The 20,568-nt window shown below is 43.2% G+C and overlaps 1 protein-coding gene across 1 annotated transcript in view; it reads left to right on the top strand.

The window, feature by feature from the left end:
• Positions 1-822: 822 nt before the first annotated feature.
• Positions 823-20,568, top strand: part of KIAA1324L (KIAA1324-like ortholog) — a gene marked incomplete at its 5' end in the record, with an annotated part of 28,918 nt that continues 9,172 nt past the window's right edge. The window contains 12 exons of the mRNA XM_009879329.1: positions 823-909; positions 3,445-3,550; positions 4,202-4,354; positions 5,298-5,386; positions 8,782-8,962; positions 9,716-9,844; positions 10,820-10,910; positions 12,033-12,135; positions 13,322-13,459; positions 13,605-13,868; positions 14,802-14,975; positions 16,425-16,614. Coding sequence (XP_009877631.1) covers positions 823-909; positions 3,445-3,550; positions 4,202-4,354; positions 5,298-5,386; positions 8,782-8,962; positions 9,716-9,844; positions 10,820-10,910; positions 12,033-12,135; positions 13,322-13,459; positions 13,605-13,868; positions 14,802-14,975; positions 16,425-16,614 — 1,705 coding nt within the window. The remainder of the gene's footprint in view (positions 910-3,444; positions 3,551-4,201; positions 4,355-5,297; positions 5,387-8,781; positions 8,963-9,715; positions 9,845-10,819; positions 10,911-12,032; positions 12,136-13,321; positions 13,460-13,604; positions 13,869-14,801; positions 14,976-16,424; positions 16,615-20,568) is intronic.

The following is a 20,568-nucleotide window of genomic DNA, read 5'->3' as shown; positions in this document are numbered from 1 at the left end:
CTAGGTAGGAATTAAGTGCACAGATGCTTTGGAGGGTTTTGGAGTTATGTAACTTATTTCAGATTTGACATGAAGCAGCTTTGAGGAGGATGCTTGACCTCAGGTCTTTGGAAAGTCTTGAACTGGCCTTTCTCCCTGGTGGAACAGAAACTGAGTAATTGAATTTATGCCTCAAAGGGACTTGATACTTTTCCTTGAGAGGAGACAGTTGTGAGAAGAAGGAGGGAACCACTGTGAGGCCATGCATGAAACTCTGCTGCAAGGAAAGGCTCCTGAGCTGCACTAGACCTGGATGAGGAACAATCAACCTCACACTTCTGCCAGGGCAGACTTTCCATGACATGTTGCCTCTCCCTTGATAATGTTACTCTCATCCCTACTGAGGTCAGGTGGCAGGGAGCCAAAGACATAGTAGATATTGGCTGCAGAGAAAGCAGTTTTTCTTCTAGTTTTGGCCCATCCACGCCTACCTCCCTGCTGACTTAGAAGCCGGTGGCCTCTGGATTTTGGAGAACTGGGTCTTCATGGGCTCAGGAGATGCTCAGTATCTAAGTCTAACCAGCTAGTGAGAGGACAAGACTCAGATCTTCTGCTCTTTTTCCCCACCTGCATGACAGGTGGTCACTGGAGGCACTGTCAAGCTACTCGCAGGTTTTGAAAGCTGGAGCTTTTTTTTCCTACAAGTAAAGCAGCTGCTTTAGCTGTCCTAAATACGTAGATGGGGTGAACAAAGCTGAATATTATAATTTCCAGCCAGCAGTCATTATGCTGACAGAGAGATGCATCTGATTGTGGTCACTGATTTTGTGTTTTTATTAACAGATACAAAATGACCAGTGCAAAGAGATGGAGTCCACAGCAGACAAGTGGGTGAAGCTAACAGACAATGGAGAATGGGGCTCTCATTCTGTAAGTGTGCGAAAAAATCCTTCATGAAGCTTTTTTTCCATTTATAAATGTCTGTGACTTCCTCTGAGCAGATAGGAAACAAGGGCCAGATTCTATGAATGCATTTGAAGAAGCACAGCTTCCCTAGTACTGAGGGCACTGGGATCTCTAAGGGGCTGATCCCAAAGCAAATGATACAGATGCAAGACTTCATATTGATTTTCCCGGGCTTTGAATCAAGTGCTTTGTGAGGTTAAATAGATTTATGCAACTCCACACGTCACAGTCACTCTCCGTGATTGTAACTGAAATCTTCTAGAACGGTTGTTTGCTCATGAGAACACCAGATTATTTCCTGTTGCTCAGCAGAGTGGGGGCAGTGGTGTGTGTCTGTAGAAGAAGCCAGGATGGGCATTTCAAACTCAAGTGTGTGCAGAAGAGCTGGGCTGCACCCAACTTGTCCTCTGTGGTGACTTACCCAGTTGAAAGTCAAGCTGGCAGCACCACATTGGCTCCTGCAGCACTGATAGTGGAACAGAAATTGTGGATACCCCATCCCTGGAAGTGTTTGAGGCCAGATTAGATGGTGCTTTGAGCAACCTGGTCTAGTGGGAATTGTCCCTGCCCATGGCAGGGGACTTTGGAACTAGATGACTTTTAAGGTCCCTTCCAACTCAAACCATTCTATGATTCTATGATACAAGGATGTGGCAGCTCTTTGGCTGGCCTGTGACCCAGCTGACTGAGTTTGCCTGGTGCATAGACCATGTGTGGACCAACTAATTAGCTCATGGAGATGCCTGGCTTCACTATACAATCATACCATAGTTCCTAGGGCCATACTAGGAAAGTCCTGTCATAGGTGAAATTATGCCAGAAGAAGGCGGCTTTTTATGGGCATAGACAGCAGCCTGGTGTCTGTTTTCCACGGTCTGATTATCCTCCTGAAGGAGAAGCCGTATTCCTGAGCCAGCTCTTGTAGGCAGTGCCTGTTAGCTCAGGTGCAAGCCTCGCACAAGTCACAAAAACTGGATGAGGAGGGGTGAGTGGCATGGGCTGAGAGGTAGGTCCAAGGTCAGGGCATTGACCTATGTGAGCTGAGAGATGTAGATGGTGTCCAACAGGAGATGATGCCATCTGAGCTCATCAGTTGCGATGTGTAAGTGTTTCCACTGACAATGAAGGTTGCTTGGATATCTGGCTGAAATGCAGACACACGAGCTAGGTGAGGTGACTATTCTGGCTCTCCTCAAGGCTCTTGTCTGCACTGCAAATCCTGTCATGGTGGCTTTTCTGAGCCCAGTTTTCCAGTTGCTGCAGCCTCTGCTCTCAGCATGCTGATCTGGCAGCACTGGAGCTGATGCTGGGTATCCCTGAACGACACAACATGATGTTTGGTTCAATATGGTCCCAGTTCTGCTGTTACCTGTGGCAAACCAGCTTTCCTCTATCCCCCTGATAGTAAGTGTTTGGGGAGTGGGAGGTACAATATGCTGTATTTCCACTTTCCTGAAGTTTTGGCCTCTTTATTCTGGGTGAAATACAACTGTGGTCCCAGCAGGCCTGTACAGCACTCCTGTAAAACTCATTATCCTGGTCTCTTATGCTGGTACAGTTTATTCCTCTTTCTCTTTGAAAATATAGCCCCTTCAGGCCAATATCACCGTGTGGGCAGTAGACACCTTGTACTGGACTAGTAGATAGGGCACAGCTTTGCTGGCCAGACAAGGTCTTGGTAAACCTGCTACCTAGTGAGTAGAGTGATACTATAGTTACACAGGGGAGTTGAAGGCAGCCAGCACCAACCCTGCTGCTCTAAGAAGTGGTCCTGCCTTCTTCCTGCCCCTCATGGTGCCACTAACCCATCAGCCTTCTTGTGCCAGCACAGGCCTTGGGCAGCTGCTTGCTGAGCCATGCCATGACGACAAGTAGGTCAAGGCAGTTGGAAACCAGGTTCTTCTCTGCATCTCGTCTGCAGTTCAGGGTCAGAAATGAGCAGGAGAGATGGGACTGCTGCTGGGGATATTCATGGTTAGTGCCTGGCTTGCTGATCGTGATGCTGTAGTGTTAAGATGCAGGCAGAGCTTGATTTTTAAAGCCTATAAACAAAGCTCACTGGTGAGCCTGGATTTCTGAACACTAGGTCATGCTGAGTTTTTTCATAAAAGTGTATCTCAAGGCTTTAAAAACAAACTGATTGATTATATCTGAACACAGAGCTAGAGATAAAAGGCTTGTGAGTGCCAGGGGTAGCTGGATAAAGGCAGGAACAGCTTTTTCCCAGTTCTGCTTACAAGAAGGTCATATCTAGCTTTTGGTGTTTTTCCATAAAACTGGGGTGTTGAGAAGGTTTTTTATGACGCACGCTTTGGCACCCCTCAGAGATGTCTGTACAGCATCTGCCTAGCTGTCTCCCCATTCATTCCTGACTCACTAAGCAGCTTAGGAAAAGCCAGAATTGCTGCTGGGATGCAGGAAATTTGAGTAATGGAAGTAAGAAATAAAGCAATTTCTTGGTGAGAGAATGTCCGCTAACCTTCATATGTACTGTTGCAGGTAATTCTGAAATCAGGTAGCAATATATTATACTGGAGAACAACAGGGATTCTTATGGGGTCCAAAGTAGTAAAACCAGTTCTGGTGAAAAACATCACAATTGAAGGTAAGTGATATTTGCCTTTTAAGTCTTATCTCTTTCGTCACAGTATTTGCCACGTGCCATTTCTACTGATGTACCTACAACACCGAAGTGGCTTTTTTTAGCACTCTTGTCCCTGTCACCTCCTCTGAAGTGTACAAGCAACAGCAAAGCTTCACACTGTGAAAGGCTGAAGCATTCATTTAGCTGGTAAATGATGCCGCCTACTGGATAAAATGGCTTAGCAAATAGAAAAAGTAGTAAGTTTTCTTTAATGTAGTATAGAAAGACCATGCTTGTTGGTAAGCCTCTCAACAGCGACAGTTAAATTAGTATTTAAATAATTTAATTAGTTAATTAGTTTAATTAGATTTTTTAGTCCTGTTCTAAGTGTAATCAAACTTTAATGGTGATGATCTTAAAGGTCTTTTCCAGCCTAAATGATTCTATGATTCTATAGAAAGTTCTCACATGGGTCAGACTGGCACTGAGGAGCAAAGATTAAAGACCTAAATTATGAGTTAGCAAAGCCAAAGCGTCTAAAGTGAATGGTGAAAATTTTTGATTTTTTTAAGTGTTATGCACCTGGCTTGTTTTCCTCCTTAACCAGGTAGGCAGTAGTTATGGAGCATGCCTCTCTGTATTTCAGTGTTTTACTTGTAATTTGTCTTTCAGGAGTTGCGTATACGTCTGAATGCTTTGCGTGCAAGCCTGGTACCTTCAGTGACAAACCAGGTTCATCTGGCTGCCAGATGTGCCCGAGAAATACTTATTCTGAGAAAGGAGCTAAAGAGTGCACCAAGTGTAAAGAAGAAATGTATTATGCAGGTACATAAATCAAACGGGCTAAGGAAAACCAGGAGAGCCCGAGTACGTGAGGTCATAAGCTGTTTCTGTGTGTGGATGTGAGAATGTTTCTGTCCAACACTAAAGGTTGGTCTCCAGATGATATGCAAAGGGGAAGATGGGACTTTACACTAAAGTTGCCTCTTCTGAAGGATAGTAACGATCGTGCTGTGCCCTCTTGTGGTAATTTGTGGTATCGGTTGGCGATGACCTGAACTGGCTTCATCACTTTCCGGATCCTCTCCTGGCCCGTCCCTGACTCCTGTGTGGTTGGAAGATGTGATGATCTAGTTGCAAACCTAAGTCCCCAAAGTCCTTTGCGTTCCCAGCTGTGGTTAGCTGCTAATCATCAAACAGCATGAGCACAATCCATTCTTCACGGTCAAACGTCTTCGGTTTTCTTTCTTGTAGATGTTTTATAAGAATGTTTTTGAAGAATCAGTTACCAGTGACAATACCTGCTGTCACTGCAGAATATGGCAAATGCCTGGGGACCTGAGCCTGCGCTCGTGATGGGAATGGAAATTTTGCAAAAATATCCGGGGAAAGGGAAAACTGGGCCAGTGTTGTAAGGAAGTTTCTAATGGGTTAGAGTGGTTTTACTCCTTATAAAGTGAGAACACATTCTCATGGTCAACAAACTACACAAAATACTGCTTGAAGGTGAAGGGATGGGGTGAGGATTTGGGTGACTCCCTGGTTATACTGAATTAATAAATTTCAGTGTAACAATATAAGCATAACTGGTACTTTCCCTGTACCCCACTTCACCTCAGGGGAAGGTTCACGTAGACTTTATTTAGAATTTGATTTTTCATCCACATTTTGGATTTCTGTATTTGGATCTCCAGAATTTAGATTTGTTACAGCTGTTTTCAGGGACCATTGATAATTTAATATCCTGTTCCTCACCCTTTCTTTTTAGATGAGGGATCCAGTGAGTGTATAGAGCGTCCTCCATGCACAAACAAAGACTTTTTCCAGATCCATACCCCATGTGATAAGGAAGGAAAAGTAAGTAGAAGGCACGATACTATTTTTAAACTCACTTAGCTTGCTTCAAATCTTTTGAATTTCTAGGAATCTCTCTCCCAATTGCTTTTCCATTTTTGCTTCCAGCACTGAATCTCTCTGAAGCTTTGGCCTTGCCCTTTGGCCACCTTTTCTTCAGCATTTATCCATCTGTAAGAATCTGCCTGTCATGGGACTGCTTAAGGGATCTGTAGTTGTGAAACGCTAAGCTCCTTGCACTTGTGATTAGTCTGACTGAGTCACTAGTTCTGCCTCCATGCTCATAAAAAAACAGGGTTGGAGCACAGAGTCGAGTACTGTCCCAGAATAAACCCTACTCTTTAGTTGTTAGCAACCTCTCCTAGCATAATTTTGGCTTATGCCAACTTGCCCTGTCCCAGCAATGCCCAGGCATGACTCAGGGGTTACCATGGCACAGGAACATTGGACATGGCCATATCAATTTCACAGAATCACAGAATCACAGAATCGTTGAGGCCAGAAAAGACCTCTGAGATCATTAACACCCAACACCACCACATGAGCCAGAGCACGGCACCAAGTGCCACATCCAGCCTCTCCTTAAACCCCTCCAGGGACGGTGACTCCACCACTTCCCTGGGCAGAGCATCCCAGTGCCTGAGCACCCTCTCCGTGAGGAAGGGCTGCCTGAGACCCAACCTAAACCTCCCCTGATGCAGTTTCAGGCCGTGCCCTCTCATCCTGTCCCTGGTTGCCCGGGAGAAGAGCCCGACCCCACCTGACTGCACCCTCCCTTCAGGGAGTTGTGGAGAGTGACAAGGTCCCCCCTGAGCCTCCTCTTCTCCAGCTGAACACCCCCAGCTCCCTCAGCCTCTCCTCCCAGGACTTTCCCTCCAGTCCCTTCCCCAGCCTCGTTGCTCTCCTCTGGACCCGCTCCAGCCCCTCCAGATCTTTCTTGCAGTGAGGGGCCCAGCCCTGCACACAGGGCTCGAGGTGAGTACCTGGTCAGCCAGTTCCAAAATGCAGCTGAGAATTTACATTCTTTAATAAGGAAGCATCAGTGAGTTTAGCCCCAGAGCTGGCAGGCTCTACAACCCGGTCTTGACTCAAAGATTCTTGCTGTGTTACCTCCCTGTAATGATTTGAGGAAATAGCAGCAGTGTTCACTGCTACACCCCCAGGTACTGCTTTAATTGCAGCCTCCTGCAGATTACCCTGTCACTGCTCTGTGCAGTTCAGGGCTCTCTGGCACTGAATGAGCTCCTACTGTTGACCCTTCTCCTGCCTCCTCAGTGCTCTTGCCCTTCACTGGTGGACATCATCAGAATCCAAAGCATATCTTTCTGCAGACACCCTTCATCTTCCAGCTGCAACAAGATGTGTCATAGATGCACAGATGCCGGCTGGGTTTTCAGGAGTGCTTTCACCATTTCGTGCTCTGCACCTCTGGAAACTGGTCCAGGTTTGTTGTGCTCCCCAGCCACGTCTCCTTGTGAAGCAGCTCAGTGAGAGGGCCTGACTCTGCAGCCCATCTTCAGGTGAACAGCAGCTGTAAAGCATCAGCCTAAAGGTCTATTGATCATCTGTGGCTTACTAGTGTCAGCCAGGTTTCTCACTGGATGCTAGGTTGTGGTCTCCCTCCTGTTGTCCCCACTCCAGGTGTAGAAGAGGCCTCAGGAGATTTAGGTACTTGACTCCTATTAACTTTTCACTGATGTACTGCTTAAAAAATCTCAGGGTGATTGCTTCAGTCTCAGTCTTAGAAACCTTCACCTAGATGGCTGTGGGCAGTCTCTGACCCTTTTCTCTCTGCTCAGATGTTGTATGATTGTTTTAGTGTCTGTAGTGTGCCTGGGCTCTAGGCAACCACACAAGTACTTTGAGAGCTCCTGAGCCTTTTTATTTTAAATGCTGTGCACTCTGAATCTGATCAAGACTTTCTGGAGTGACACTCCCAAAAATCTTTGAAGTGTTCAGATCTGTAAGGGACAGATGCCACTCTGACAGCAGGGGTGGTCCCACAGTCCCTGAGCAAAGCGAGCAAAACAGACCCAGCACCAGCAGCTGGATTCAGCCGGACAAGTGCATAGTGAGGAGGCACGACCTACATCAAGCTGGGACATCAAGTCCGTGGATCAGTCAGGATGTCGGTCAACCAGGTTACGTGACCTTTCACAGGCATGGCTGCAACAGAGCGCAGGCAGGGACAGAGCGAGAGGCTCAGCTTAACTGCAGTTCCCAGGAGCCAGGGCCTGAGCCTGCACTGAGTCTTCTTCCAGCTTTTTTTCTTGCCTGGATATATCCAAGGTCAGGGCTCAGAGCGACCTTACCTAGTTTAAGATATCCCTGCTCAGTGCAGTGGGGTTGGACTAGATGACTTTAAAGGTCAGTTCCATTCCCAAGTACTCTATGATTCTATGATTCTTGAAGAGCTCTGTGTTATCGGAGGACTAATCTTGAGTGCAAGAAGCACAATGCCCAGGGATGGGAGGGGCGTGTGCTTAGGGCCCTGGATCAAATTCATAAAGGTGAAAGAAATCTGCCCTGCGAGCTCTGTACTTGTGCTTCTGGCCTCAAGGTTCCCTGACTGTGCTGCTGGGACCAAAGGGTGGAAGTACCCAGAGAGGGAGCTGTGGCCAGGTTAAGTCTTGCCAGTTGGGTTTCTTAGCTCTGTTGCATCTTGAGATATTAAACACTTGCAGGGATAGACCCAAAGTCAGATGAAATTTGAAACCCAACTTCACGAGTGATGCACATCACCTGAGCCTTTTCCTAAAGGCAAAAATCTTGTCTCCTCAAAAAGAGGTGATGACAGAGAGGTGATGCTTTTTTATATGGTAACGCCAAGGACTGGCTCACAATAGTGGTTATAAACTGCTCATTCTGTGATGTGGAGGGGCTGGAGAAGGTTGGGAAGAGCTCCTGTGTACTTTTGACACTTGCAGTAGGTAAAAATGGGTGGAGAGGAACTGAAGATTTTTCAAAATACAGGCCAGTATGGAGGAAAAATGCAAAACTTGAGGTGTCCTCTGGAATAAAGGAATTTTATAATGCAGGAGTTGTATTTTGGGTTACTATGGATAAAATGGAGAGATTGCTCATGGAGTTGTTAGAATTATTTATCTGGCTTTCTTTAGAAACATTTTAATGGGAAAATTCACTAGATAAATAGGAATGAACAGATCCTTTTGCTTTGCTTTTAAGGTCTAATATCTTGGATTGACATGTGAACTCAATTGCTTCCCGTTCCCTGCTCCACCCTTGTCTTTATTGTCCTGGATGTGCAAGATCTGCTTTTTAGCCTAAAACATTGGAAACACCCTAATTTTGTGTCAAATCAAGGGGGACCTTGATTGGTGCATCTCGTCCTAAATCTTCTCAACACACCCTGTGAGCTCAGTGTCTTTTCTTTCCAGACTCAGATCATGTACAAATGGATTGAGCCCAAGATCTGCAGAGAGGATCTCCCTGATGCATTGACCCTACCTCCTTCTGGAGAGAGGAAAGACTGTCCACCCTGCAATCCTGGCTTTTACAACAATGCCTCGTCTTCCTGTACTCCTTGCCCAGCAGGCACATTTTCCGATGGAACACAGGGTAGGAGTCTACAAAAACAAGTTGTCTACTTGCATGTGGTTTAGTTTAATGACGCATCATCATAAGCCAGAATTTATTTTGCCTAAAATACTTATTAAATAATACTTATTAAATAATACTGACGAGAGGCAGTTGGATATCTGTATTCTCTCTGAAGTCCATTCTTATCAGGGACTGCTGCTCTTGCTTGACTTGCTTTGTTCTAGATGTATTTCCTGGCTGATATAAATATCTTTAGAGTTATTTTAAGGGATTCTGAGACAGGAATCAGAACTTCTAGTGTCAGTAATTCCTTCTCACTCATTCTCCTGTTGATGCCAAGTAGTTTCCTGTGAAAATCTCATTGTAAGTACTGTCATATGGATACCCTGCCAACACTGTCTAGCCTAAACTCTGTCTTGTTGATTTTGAGATGTATTGGCCCAGTGGTTACCTACCGCATTTTGTGGGAACTGACATTTACCAGTAGGATCAAACCTTTAGCTGAAGCCATTAAGAAGGAAGTGTGGCTTGGGGGATCAGCTGCAGATTACTTACTGGGAGGATTTTATCTGCAATTTACAAAATACTGGTCTCATTTCCACTTTTTGGGTACTGATAAGTTGATGACTGTTTAATTATAAAGAAATAAATTATTCTCATTGCTCATTACTTGCCCCAGAGAGTCAAAAACTAATATCTATGATCTTTAAGACACTGTTTGAGATGTGCTTTGGCCATACGATTTCCTTTTCCTGCCCCCTTGCTCTGCAGAGTGCAAAGCCTGTCCTGCTGGGACTGAACCAGCTCTTGGGTTTGAGTACAAGTGGTGGAACATCCTGCCAGGCAATATGAAGACGTCTTGCTTTAATGTCGGCAACTCAAAGTGCGATGGGATGAACGGTGAGCCAAACTCCCTCTGTTGTTATATGCCTGTTTTCCTCCTGTGCTGATCACTGTTGTAATGGAGTTCCCATCAAAGTGAGCGTACTCATTGCTGTGTGAGTCACAAGACAGTTTCTTCCTTTTCCTTTAATTGCACCAGACTTGAAATTTCCTGTAGGAAGCAATGTCACAGTATCACCAAGAAATAAAAAAATCTCTTATATACCAGAAGAGGGCAGGAGCTACAGCCTGTGTGAAGTCTGCTCAGCCACAGACTTATTCTACCATAGACTTTGATGCACCTGAATATCCTAACTGAAAAAACCACAACTATTTGACTTCTCTCTAATTTATCTCCTTTCATGTTTTGCGATAACTATGCCCATCAAGGTCACATGTGATTCTTTTGGAAAATTAATTAAGGTCTGTTTTTTTTTTTTGTTTTTTTGTTGTTTAGCATTCAAAGCTTTCTCTCTGCACATGTGTTAGGATTGCAGCAGAGAGCAGTCACAGTTCGCTGGTGAAAACGATCCTGTTTGGGACTTCTCCCAATTCCAGCCTTCTCTGAAAGATTTTCCTCAGTCTGATCCACCCTGTCAGGCTGATGTAATTCAAGCTCTGAATTATGCATGTTGAGCAGAGGGGCACTGAAGTATATGCTTAAAATTTAACACATACATTTGTTGATTCATCTGTTTTAAAGCTGGAAGAGATCAGATGGATCATCCCCCTAGAGCTGCACAGCACAGGCCAAGGAATTTCAATTGCTTTGCTGATTTCAAGGTGACATTTACCTATAAAATTAGCAGTTCATACAATTACTAAATTTTTTCATTCAAAAACATTACTATACTGCCCTATAGTTTATACCAGGCATCTTTAAAATGCGCTAAAGTACTGAATTGGTAACATAGAATTTTTTTTTTGCTATAAGATCCAGAAACCATCCATTTCTTGCATTTGTCTTTTTTTTTTTCCTATTGTCCTGTGAAGGTTGGGAGGTTGCTGGTGATCACATCCAGAGTGGGGCAGGAGGCTCTGACAACGACTATCTTATCCTGAACCTGCACATTCCAGGATTTAAGTAAGGCACAGTTTTGGTTTTTTTTTCATCTATTTCTTGTTTGTCTCTGTCTCTTATACTTATTTCTCATTACCTCTGGAATGAACCGAATTTTCCTTTCTGAAGTGCAATGATGTCATGAATGAGAGACAAGAGGAAATTTGGATTTTATTCCCGTGTTCCTAGTCAGCCCATTGCAACAGATAATTCTGAAAGACCTTGATTTTAGCAGCGTTTGCTTCAGTCTGAGATGCTGGTTGGCTGTCTGGAAACTGAGAAAAAAATATTCCTCTTCTGTTTCTAAATTATCCCAAATTAAGCAGCTAAGCTTGCCATGGGGTGGATACTAGTGCCCACCCTGAAGGTATTTCATTGAAACCCAAGTTACTTTGTGCTGTGGCTCTGGGCAGCCTGTCCAGTCTGTGCTTCCTCCGGAGCCAGTGGAGACATGCAGGCACCACAGGAGAGCAGGACATCTCACCTCTCCTGGACCCTCAGAAAAGATGAAATAGCTGTTTGAGGGGCTTGTGTCCCTTTGTCAAAAGAGTGAGCTTAGACTGCTAGCTCAGACCAGGTGCCACGTATTAAGAGAGGTAAGGAATGGCAAAATTAACTTTATTTTCCCTTTGCTGTATCTCAGCTGAGGGGGGTTGTGACTTCTTACACCCAATGAGCAAACTCTGATTTTTATTTTACGGTATGGCCAAAGAGCAATTAAAAGAGTTTATGGTTTACTTTTTTGTACTTTGCGGGGGAGGACTCTGAATAATTCTGGCTTGCATGAAAACTCTGAGAGCACCTCCCACCAGTGGAGAGTAGATGCGATTAAATTGATATAAATCACTTAGAGCATATAATGCATTTAAGCAGTAAGATTCCCTGCCAATACGATCAAATTTGGATGTTGATTATAAGGAGGGAACCATACTATAAAGAAGTCAAACATTTGAAAAACAACCCTGCTGCACCTGATGCCTTGTGCAGAGCTGCTGTGCAAACCTGGCCTTGGCAGTTCTGCAAGGGCAGGTTTTATGTGACAGGACTTTGATGGTTTCCACACTGTACAAAAAGCAATTTGAAGGATTGACTGCTGCCTGTCTGCAGAGCACCTTGTTAATGTTTTGTTCCTTCTCTGTTCAACAGACCTCCGACGTCGGTGACAGGAGCAACTGGGTCGGAACTAGGACGGATTACTTTTATTTTTGAGACCATCTGTTCAGCAGATTGTGTGCTTTACTTTATGGCAGTAAGTGAGACCTCTCTCGCCATGACTAAGAACTGAGCCTGGTATCCCAAATGTCACTTTAATACCTTTACATAGGTGTGATTAGTTGCACTTGGTTTGTTATGACTAAGATTAAGCATGACATTAGTTTAATATCTGTGGTGCCCTTGCAGGAAGAATTTAATGAATGCCCTAGCAAAATTCCTCTGCCACATGAGTTGTGAAGCATTCTTTCCTGGTTATCTGTTTATTTTAAAAGAAATTGTTGGACACCAAAGAGCTTAAACTGACTGATAAAACTCTCGGTGTCTCTTATGCAGTCAACTTAGCTTCCAGAAGTTTGATAGAGTCACAAATCAAGATGTGGAGCAGAGGGAAAATTCATAAATTTAGGCTTGAACCTGTTGGTGACCTGGGCGACCAGTAGGACAGCAGACAGATGCTTGTTTGTGAAGCCACAGTGCTGTGGTTTTTACTTTCCTTGTCTTCTTACTGAAAGTCCACCAGCTGAGGACGGTATCTGGATCTGCAGTGACTCTCTCACTCCTTTCATGGCAAAGGGGAGCTGGTCCTTTTCTGGATTTAGTGGTACTTTAAAGGACTCTGTTCTTATTTTAAAGAGACTTAAGTGAAAATTAGGTAGTACTTTAAAGGAATCTGCCTTTAGTGGTAATTTAAAAGAATCTGTTTAAAAGGAAAAGCATCTTTCACTGAAACACTTACTGCTGATAAATAAGAATCATGACCATAGATTGAACCCATTTTCCTCTTGTAAACTTCGAGGTTGTCTTATTGGCCTCTGTTCTGTTTCACTAGAGACATCAACAGAGTGGGTATCCAAAGACGATGGAAGCTACAATTTTTGTTTGAATTTTGGCCTTTCCTTTGTGTGCTCTGCTACCTACATATTTTATACATAACAAAATTTCAAACCTGAAAGAGCTGCTGTGCTGAATCTGTCCTTGTAATGTAATGCAATAACCTGGTGTAGAACTTTGAACTTAACTGTTGTGTGAACTAGAGCATCTTCTGGAATAGACACTCAATCTCAATGAAAAAATTGACAGTGGTAGAAAACAATAAATATGTTTGCTCTTCTTTATTAACGTTAAATTCAATGTAAAATCCTTTATTTACATTAATCTCTGTTCAGTGTAGTATGACCACACTTTTTATTCTTAAAAAAAAATCTATGTCCATTTTGTAGGATATTAATCGAAAAAACACCAATGTGGTGGAATCATGGGAAAGAAGTAAAGAGAAGCAATCCTACACTCACATCATCTCAAAAAACGCTTCCTTCACTTTCACCTGGGCCTTTCAGAGAATAAACGAGGGCCAAGATGTAAGTACTTTTTTAGCCACAGGGCTGTACAGCACAGCTGTTGAAATGCGTAAGTCGATCCCTGAATCTGTGCACAGGCTTGTGGTTAGTGTCCAGACGCAACGGCGTGGTGACACCAGCGTGATTTCCTCGGTTCTTGTTTCAGAGCAGACAGTTCATCAACGACATGGCAAAGATCTACTCCATCACGGTGACCAATGCAGTGGATGGAGTTGCCTCCTCTTGCCGGGCCTGTGCGCTGGGTTCTGAGCAGTCTGGCTCATCCTGCGTGCCCTGCCCGGCGGGACATTACATCGAGAAGGAGAGCAGCCAGTGCAAGGAGTGTCCGGCCAACACCTTCCTGTCCATCCACCAGGTCTATGGCAGGGAGGCCTGCATCCCGTGTGGGCCCGGCAGCAAGAGCACCAAGGTATGGAAACCGAGTGTCTCTGAGTGATGAGTGGACAGGGTTTACTGGGATGTGGAGCACTCAAAGGGCCAGCGTTAGTTCTTTCCTGCAAGTATTGTGCCTTGTGAACCTTGCAGTATAATGATAAACAATGATCCCACTCTTCCAGATATGCCCTTAGTCTAATTTATGTTGGTAAATATGCAATATGAAGATAATATTGATGATCCTGGCTCAAAAAAAGATAAATTTCAAGAAGGATGGGACAGTGTAACTAAGACACCAGGAAAGTTTAAGACACTGGGGACAATGTAAGAACAGGGCAAGCGTATACGCTACTTCCTTCTAAAACTGTCCCAAATTCCTGCCGTTTTTAACTCAGGGACTTCCTCACCTGGATGATATTTCTGTGTCTTTAGAAACCTGTAACAGGTTGCTCTTATATGAAATTGTCTTTAGGCCTAGGTAAGCATCATACTCAGCATCCTTTGGCCAGGACCTGCACAGGGACTTGAAGAACTGCTCCAATATATTTGTATTCTGCCTGTCTTCAGATGGGATCATATCCTGTCCCTGTTTATTGAGCTATTTCTTTAGCAAGACACAAGCATAACTGAGGCCATGTTCTGGTCTATCTACAGGGCTTTAAGCTGGAACATTGGGATCCTAAATGCACCCACAACAAAACAAAACAAGAAATTCTGCATTTTCTTGGCTAATGCAGCAGAGAGCAGAAAGGCCAGGCTTAGGGAACATTAAAGCCCTGATATGTGATTGCAAGTGCCTGAAACAGGAATGAGAATTCCTCCACAGGAAAGGTCAAGTATAAAAATAGGGCGAAGTTCCCCTCCATTCTTAACAGTCCTGTCTGCACCTGCTTGCTTTAACTCCCAAGTGAAGGGTTTGCTGCTGGTCCATAACTGCTCGTTAATGAATGCCTCTCTTCCTCTGAAGGACCACTCTGCCTGCTTCAGTGACTGCCTCGTGTCATACATCAAGGATAACCAGACCCTGAATTATGATTTTAGCAACCTCAGTCAGGTGGGCTCATTGATGAGTGGACCCAGCTTCACCTCCCGAGGGACCAAGTTCTTCCACTTCTTTAACATCAGCCTATGTGGGAATGAGGTGAGCTCAGCTGGTGTTGAGGGTCGGGGGGATTAACCAATTTGATGCTCTGTGGGCTCATAGTGAGACAGAATGAGGACTCCCCTATAGCTGCTACCAACACCCTGCAAACACTTCCCTCTGGATCTTGCTTGGCAGTGGAGGAGGACTTCTGAGCAGCCAAGTGATTTCCCAGAGCATAGATAACAGTGTTTTAGGAATAAATAATGCTCAGAACTAAAAGTCTGTCACATCCCTACTTTTTATTAGTTCTTGTGCCTTCAAATCTTTTGTGCTACCACCAAGGAACTCAAGTGAAGAATCTGAGTCTTTCAGTTGCCAACTTCTTTCCGTATGTTTCCCTCATGACTTGGCTGGAGATGTTGCTGTCAGCAGAGCCCCGGTCACCCTGCTCTCTGTCAGTGGCCGAGGCACCACTTGCTGACTTTAATTGCAGCTTTTTTAAGTGGTGGAAAAATGTATTTAGTCCATGAGAGCAAACAATCTCTACCCCAAAACCAAGTTTTTCTGATCGGGGCTTGGACTGTACCAAAGCTGTTGTCACAAACATAAGTTGAAGTTTTGGACAGGTATCAGTGACATGTATCGTCCCATGAAAGCCCATACCTGTAGTTTACATTAATGGTCACACCTGTAAAGTTCTGAAGTCTCTTTACCATGTACCAAAGCGTTTGCAAGAGTTGAGGCGTATGAATAGTCACCTTTCTTTACCATGTTTTGCATATTTTTAGGCTTGAGTATGTGCTTAAATGCTATCTGGATTAGAGCTGCTGACAACTAGGTCCAGAAAGGTATAGATATAGTCTCTCACCTGCAGATCTGGTCTTCATTTTCTTAACCTACTGCTATCGTAGTACAGTACTACCAAAGACATGATTTTAAGTTGTGAGTGCTTGGCATTTTACCAGGACAACTGAGTCTGATGATTTGTTTTTCATTTCAGTTGTTCTGAGGTTCTAGCAGTGGTCTTGATGTGTGGCATTAAGATAGCCTCGAAGGCTGTATCTCTGTTTAGGGATTTCATGTATTTGTTATTTGAAAATATTTTATCTGGATTAAATCCCACATAAAGAGGTATTCTACAGTATGTTACTTAAACGCAAAGGAAATATGTTTTTTCTTTGCAGGCCATTTTAATTTGCTTTACAAGTAAACACTGCTCTGTCAAGATAAAAGCCGAATGCTTTGTAGCACAGGTTTCTGATAAGACACATACCAGAGGTGACATCATGTGTCTGGGTCTGTACAAGGCTTGAATCAGAGTGTTCCCAATGGCACATTTTGCTTTTTGTAATTTTTCCCCCTCATGATAGAAACATCAAGTTGTTTCTAAGGTGCAGTAGCGAAACTCATCCAGTTTGCAATCAGGAATTTTGCAAATCTCTCCTAAACTTTTTCATGTCTTATCAATAACCAACAGCTTCCCTGTTTTCTCCTGCTTGCCCACAGGGAAGGAAGATGGCTATTTGCACTGACAATATCACAGATGTTACTCTGAAGGACATGGTGGCAGAATCAGAAGATTTTTCCAATTTCGTGGGAGCTTTTGTCTGTCAGTCCACAATCATCCCATCGGACAGCAAGGGTTTTCGAACAGCCCTGGCTCTGCAGTCCAACAGTCTTGCTGACAGGTTCTTAGGTACATGGTTTATTTTCTGCTTATTGTTGTTATGGATGTACTCTCATGTCTTTAAGGCTGCAGAGTAAATCTTTCTCAGCTCAGTGGTGCTGCATTACCTTGGGGGAAGAGTGAAGGGGAAGCCCAAGATTCATTCTCATTTTGTTCCTGAGCTCTGAAGCAGATACGGACAGATGCCTTTGCTTTATGCTGCTTTTTCAGTTCAGCTCGTGGCTGGAGAAGAGTAAGGGCTGTCACCATTCTTTGTTTTCCATGCCCATATTGCTCACTGTGTTTGGTTTAATGGGTCCCGTGGTGTGAAAAATTTCAGCGCAAAAATCTGGAAAATGTAATTAAAAAGCACTGGCTTTTTCTTTCATGTTTCCTACCCACCTCATGCAGGGCAAGAGCAATCACTCTAGTAGCCACATTAGTCCAAGTATTTCTGCCCATGCCAAGTTCTCACTTGGGTGACTTCAGAAGAAGAAGCTGGTGCTGGGACATAATTAGGAGAGGAAGGAGGAGGCTTAGGGCAGCGTTGAGCTGTGCACATCATTAGGTCTTGCATTGCTCCAGCTCACAAGTTCCCAGAGTCTGAGACCGGATTAGACAATGAAGTCATTTAGTCTGTTCACCTATCCATTACAGGCACTCAATGTTTGTACTTTCTCCCTGGCACTGAGCCCAGAAACTCATGTTTGACAAAAGCGTATCTCTGGAAGAGTATTCAACCTGAATTTTTAAGATTGTTGAAAATAAAAGCTTTTCCACAGTCATTGATATTTTTTCCCAACGGTCAAACACTGTCTCTGTATTTTGTTTTAAAGCAGACTTGTTTACTGTTTGAATTTGCCTGGCTTAGTTCTCAGCTTTTGCTTCTTGTTATTCGTTCTCCAACTCACACCCACATTTTCCTACTTGGAGAAATATTTTGTAGACTGGATTCATCACAGCCTCCCCAGACTGCTCTTCTGATAAACTAAGTAGACTGAGTTCGATGTCTCTTGCCATAGAATCATCGAGGTTGGAAAAGACCTAAGATCATGAAGTCCAACCATCTGCCCAACACAACCATGACCACTAAATGATGCCCTGAAGTGGCATGTCTACACAGTTTTTGGACACCTCCAGGGATGGTGACTCCATCACTTCCCTGGGCAGCCTGTTCCAATGCTTCACCACTCTTTTGATGAAGAAAGTTTTCATAATATCCAATCTGAACCTCCTCTGGTGCAACTTGAGCCCATTTCCTCTCATCCTATTGCTAGTTAGTTGGACGAAGAGACCAATACCCACCTCTCTACAACCTCCTTCTATCATGCATTTCTCTCAAGCATCTGAACAATTTTTGAGGATCTTTCTGCTGCCTCTGTAACCTGTTTTCTTAAAGCACGGGCACCAGGATAGAATAGTGTTCCAGTTTTTAACTCACTATAATGGCAATCACAATGACTTCTGTACTTGTGTTTACATGCAAGCATGGAATTCCTGAGTCCATCTTTCTTCAGACTCATGGGATTTCATGATGGCTTCTTGGATCTGATATCGACTGTAGATCTTTCTTCAGAGTTACAATTTCCAAGGGAAAATCTCTTTTCTTAGGACTGGCCTTCATCTCTTGCTACACTTATCTGCCCTAAAATACTTTTATTCTGATTGATCTTACCAAGTGAACCAAGTTGCTCTGCATTTTATTCCTGTTCCTCTTAATCTTTGTCTCATCTACACACTTTATCAGCAGTGATTGTGTTACTTGCAGATCCCTGATTATAATCTTTCATTTTGGGACTCCAGTATCAATACCTAGAGAAGCCTACAGACATATCACATTTGATAACAATTTCCCATGGCCAGATAATTTTATAATTGGTTAATTAAATATTTTTTAATCCAGAGTTTGAGCTTAATTGTTATTACACTGCTAACTTTTAAATTAGAATCTCCTGTGGTAATTAGCAAAATACTTATTGATAAATTTGCATAATTTTCTTTAGCAACCAAATTCATCAGCTCTCAAGGAATGAAATCAGATTTGTTCAACACGAGCTGTTCTCCTTAAGTTCCTGTTTGCTGTGTTTAGTTATTTATCCATTAACTGAAACCTATCTTTCACTTACTATTCTTGTTATTTTGCCTCATCATGTTAGCCACACCGTAATTTGGCTCACCATATCCCCTCTCCATCAGTCTTTTGACATCTCACTATCATTAAAAGCTCAGTTAAAGGTCACTCTTAGCTATGGGTTTGTTAGTTTATAAGCATGCATACCAAGTAGATACCAATATCCTCTCCTGCTACCGAAAGAATTGTCCTGGAGAGCAAGAAGATAGTCTTCATTTTTTCCTTATATAAAGAATCAATATCAAGCTCTTCTGCCTTTATTTATCTTATAAAATTGTTATTTTTTTGCCTGGTTGAAGTTTGCCTTTCCTATCCATGAGGCGTACTTTTATTTCTAGTATTTCTAAAAAAGCTCTAAACTTGTAATTTTTCTAGTGCTGCCAAACACAAGCTTTTCCCTGAAGTCTTTAGCATCCATTATCATTTTTCTCTAACATATCTTTTGATTTTATTTGATTCTGTATTCCCCCTCTGCTAAGCTTGTGCCACTGTTTTTATTTGAATTGCCCTTTTAGCGCTGTTCTGATCCAAGGTGGACTCTTAATTGAACTCTTATTGTCATTCTTGAGAGAATCTTTGTGGCTTTTTAGCCATATAATTAATATCCTCTGAAGAAAGACCTTTTCTTTTTTCACACTTGATTTTGCTTCTAGTGTTCTTAATTTTGAGAAACTGAACTTTGAGATGCCATCTCAACAGTACTGCATATTGGATAGGAGTATGCTCTCATTGCCTCTGTTGAATATAATAAGGTCCCTAGGAGCCATCATCTTCCAGTCTAGCGAGTAAGTAATCTCTGTCCATTGTGTTGCAATCCAAATTAAGGTTACCCTGTGTTTGATGCAATGTCTTTGATGAGAGGAAATTATCATCCTTGCTGATGTCAGTGTACATTCTCAGGAGGGCGGCCCCTCCACGATAACCTGGCATCCTTCTGTCCATGATCCTGATGGTTGCTGCAGCACAGCTCATTTTGTTCTGTCTGTTGGTGGGATGCTCTGTAGCTATCCCTCACCAGTGAGCCCTCATGAGCAGTGTTACTGAGCACGTTGACGCATGTGCTTTCACAATCCCAGGCTCTGACTTGTCCTATACCAAGTATTAGTGTCTGGTGCAAGCTGTCATCTTTGTTATCTACTATATTTACCTAAAAGGGTTATAACCAGACATAGACTTTCCAGTTGTGTGAATCGTCCTCCAAAAGATAGCTAGTCAAGTCAAAGTCCTAAGAATTCAATTAGACTGTATGAGCTGTTGCAAGAACTAACAGAAAATTTGCTTTCTTCAGTCTTTCCCGTATTCCCACCAATTGTTGACTTTTGCTTGTAGTTCTAGCAATTTTTCACCTCACTAGAAGGATGAAGCCTCTTTGTATAGCTCCTTCTTCTGTTCAGGTGCAGTACCAGTATCTTCTGTCTTTGGTTCCTGAGGTTGGAAGGATCTCTATGAAGTTTGGTTACTCGAATTTTCCTTTTTTTCAGCTCTTCTCCAAAATCCATGCAGACTCGTGTGACCTGTGTTGTTCCATGCACCAGCCTGTCATTTGTTCCAAAATGTGCCATCAAGGCTTGCCTGTGACTCCATAATCCTTTTGAATCTTGTCGTTGCATCTTTTGTTTTTTCTCCCACAGTACTGCAGATTCCCTGGGGTGTTACATGGTTATGATGTGTTAGGGTTATACATTCAGTGCAGTTGATTCGATCAGGTATCTTCAGCAGTCCTTTCCCAGTCTAAATTATTTTATCATTCTGTATTATCCTGTGATTGCTTTAAATTCCTAAAAAAGAGTAAAACTTATTTCTGATTGTGTTGTTTTATTATTATTTTGTTCTGTTATGCCTATATGAGGAAA

The sequence above is a fragment of the Apaloderma vittatum genome, unplaced genomic scaffold (assembly GCF_000703405.1).
Source record: "Apaloderma vittatum isolate BGI_N311 unplaced genomic scaffold, ASM70340v1 scaffold10602, whole genome shotgun sequence".
NCBI lineage: Eukaryota > Metazoa > Chordata > Aves > Trogoniformes > Trogonidae > Apaloderma > Apaloderma vittatum.
Note: the sequence above shows the minus strand (reverse complement) of the source record. Positions and strands in the feature narration are given on the sequence as shown.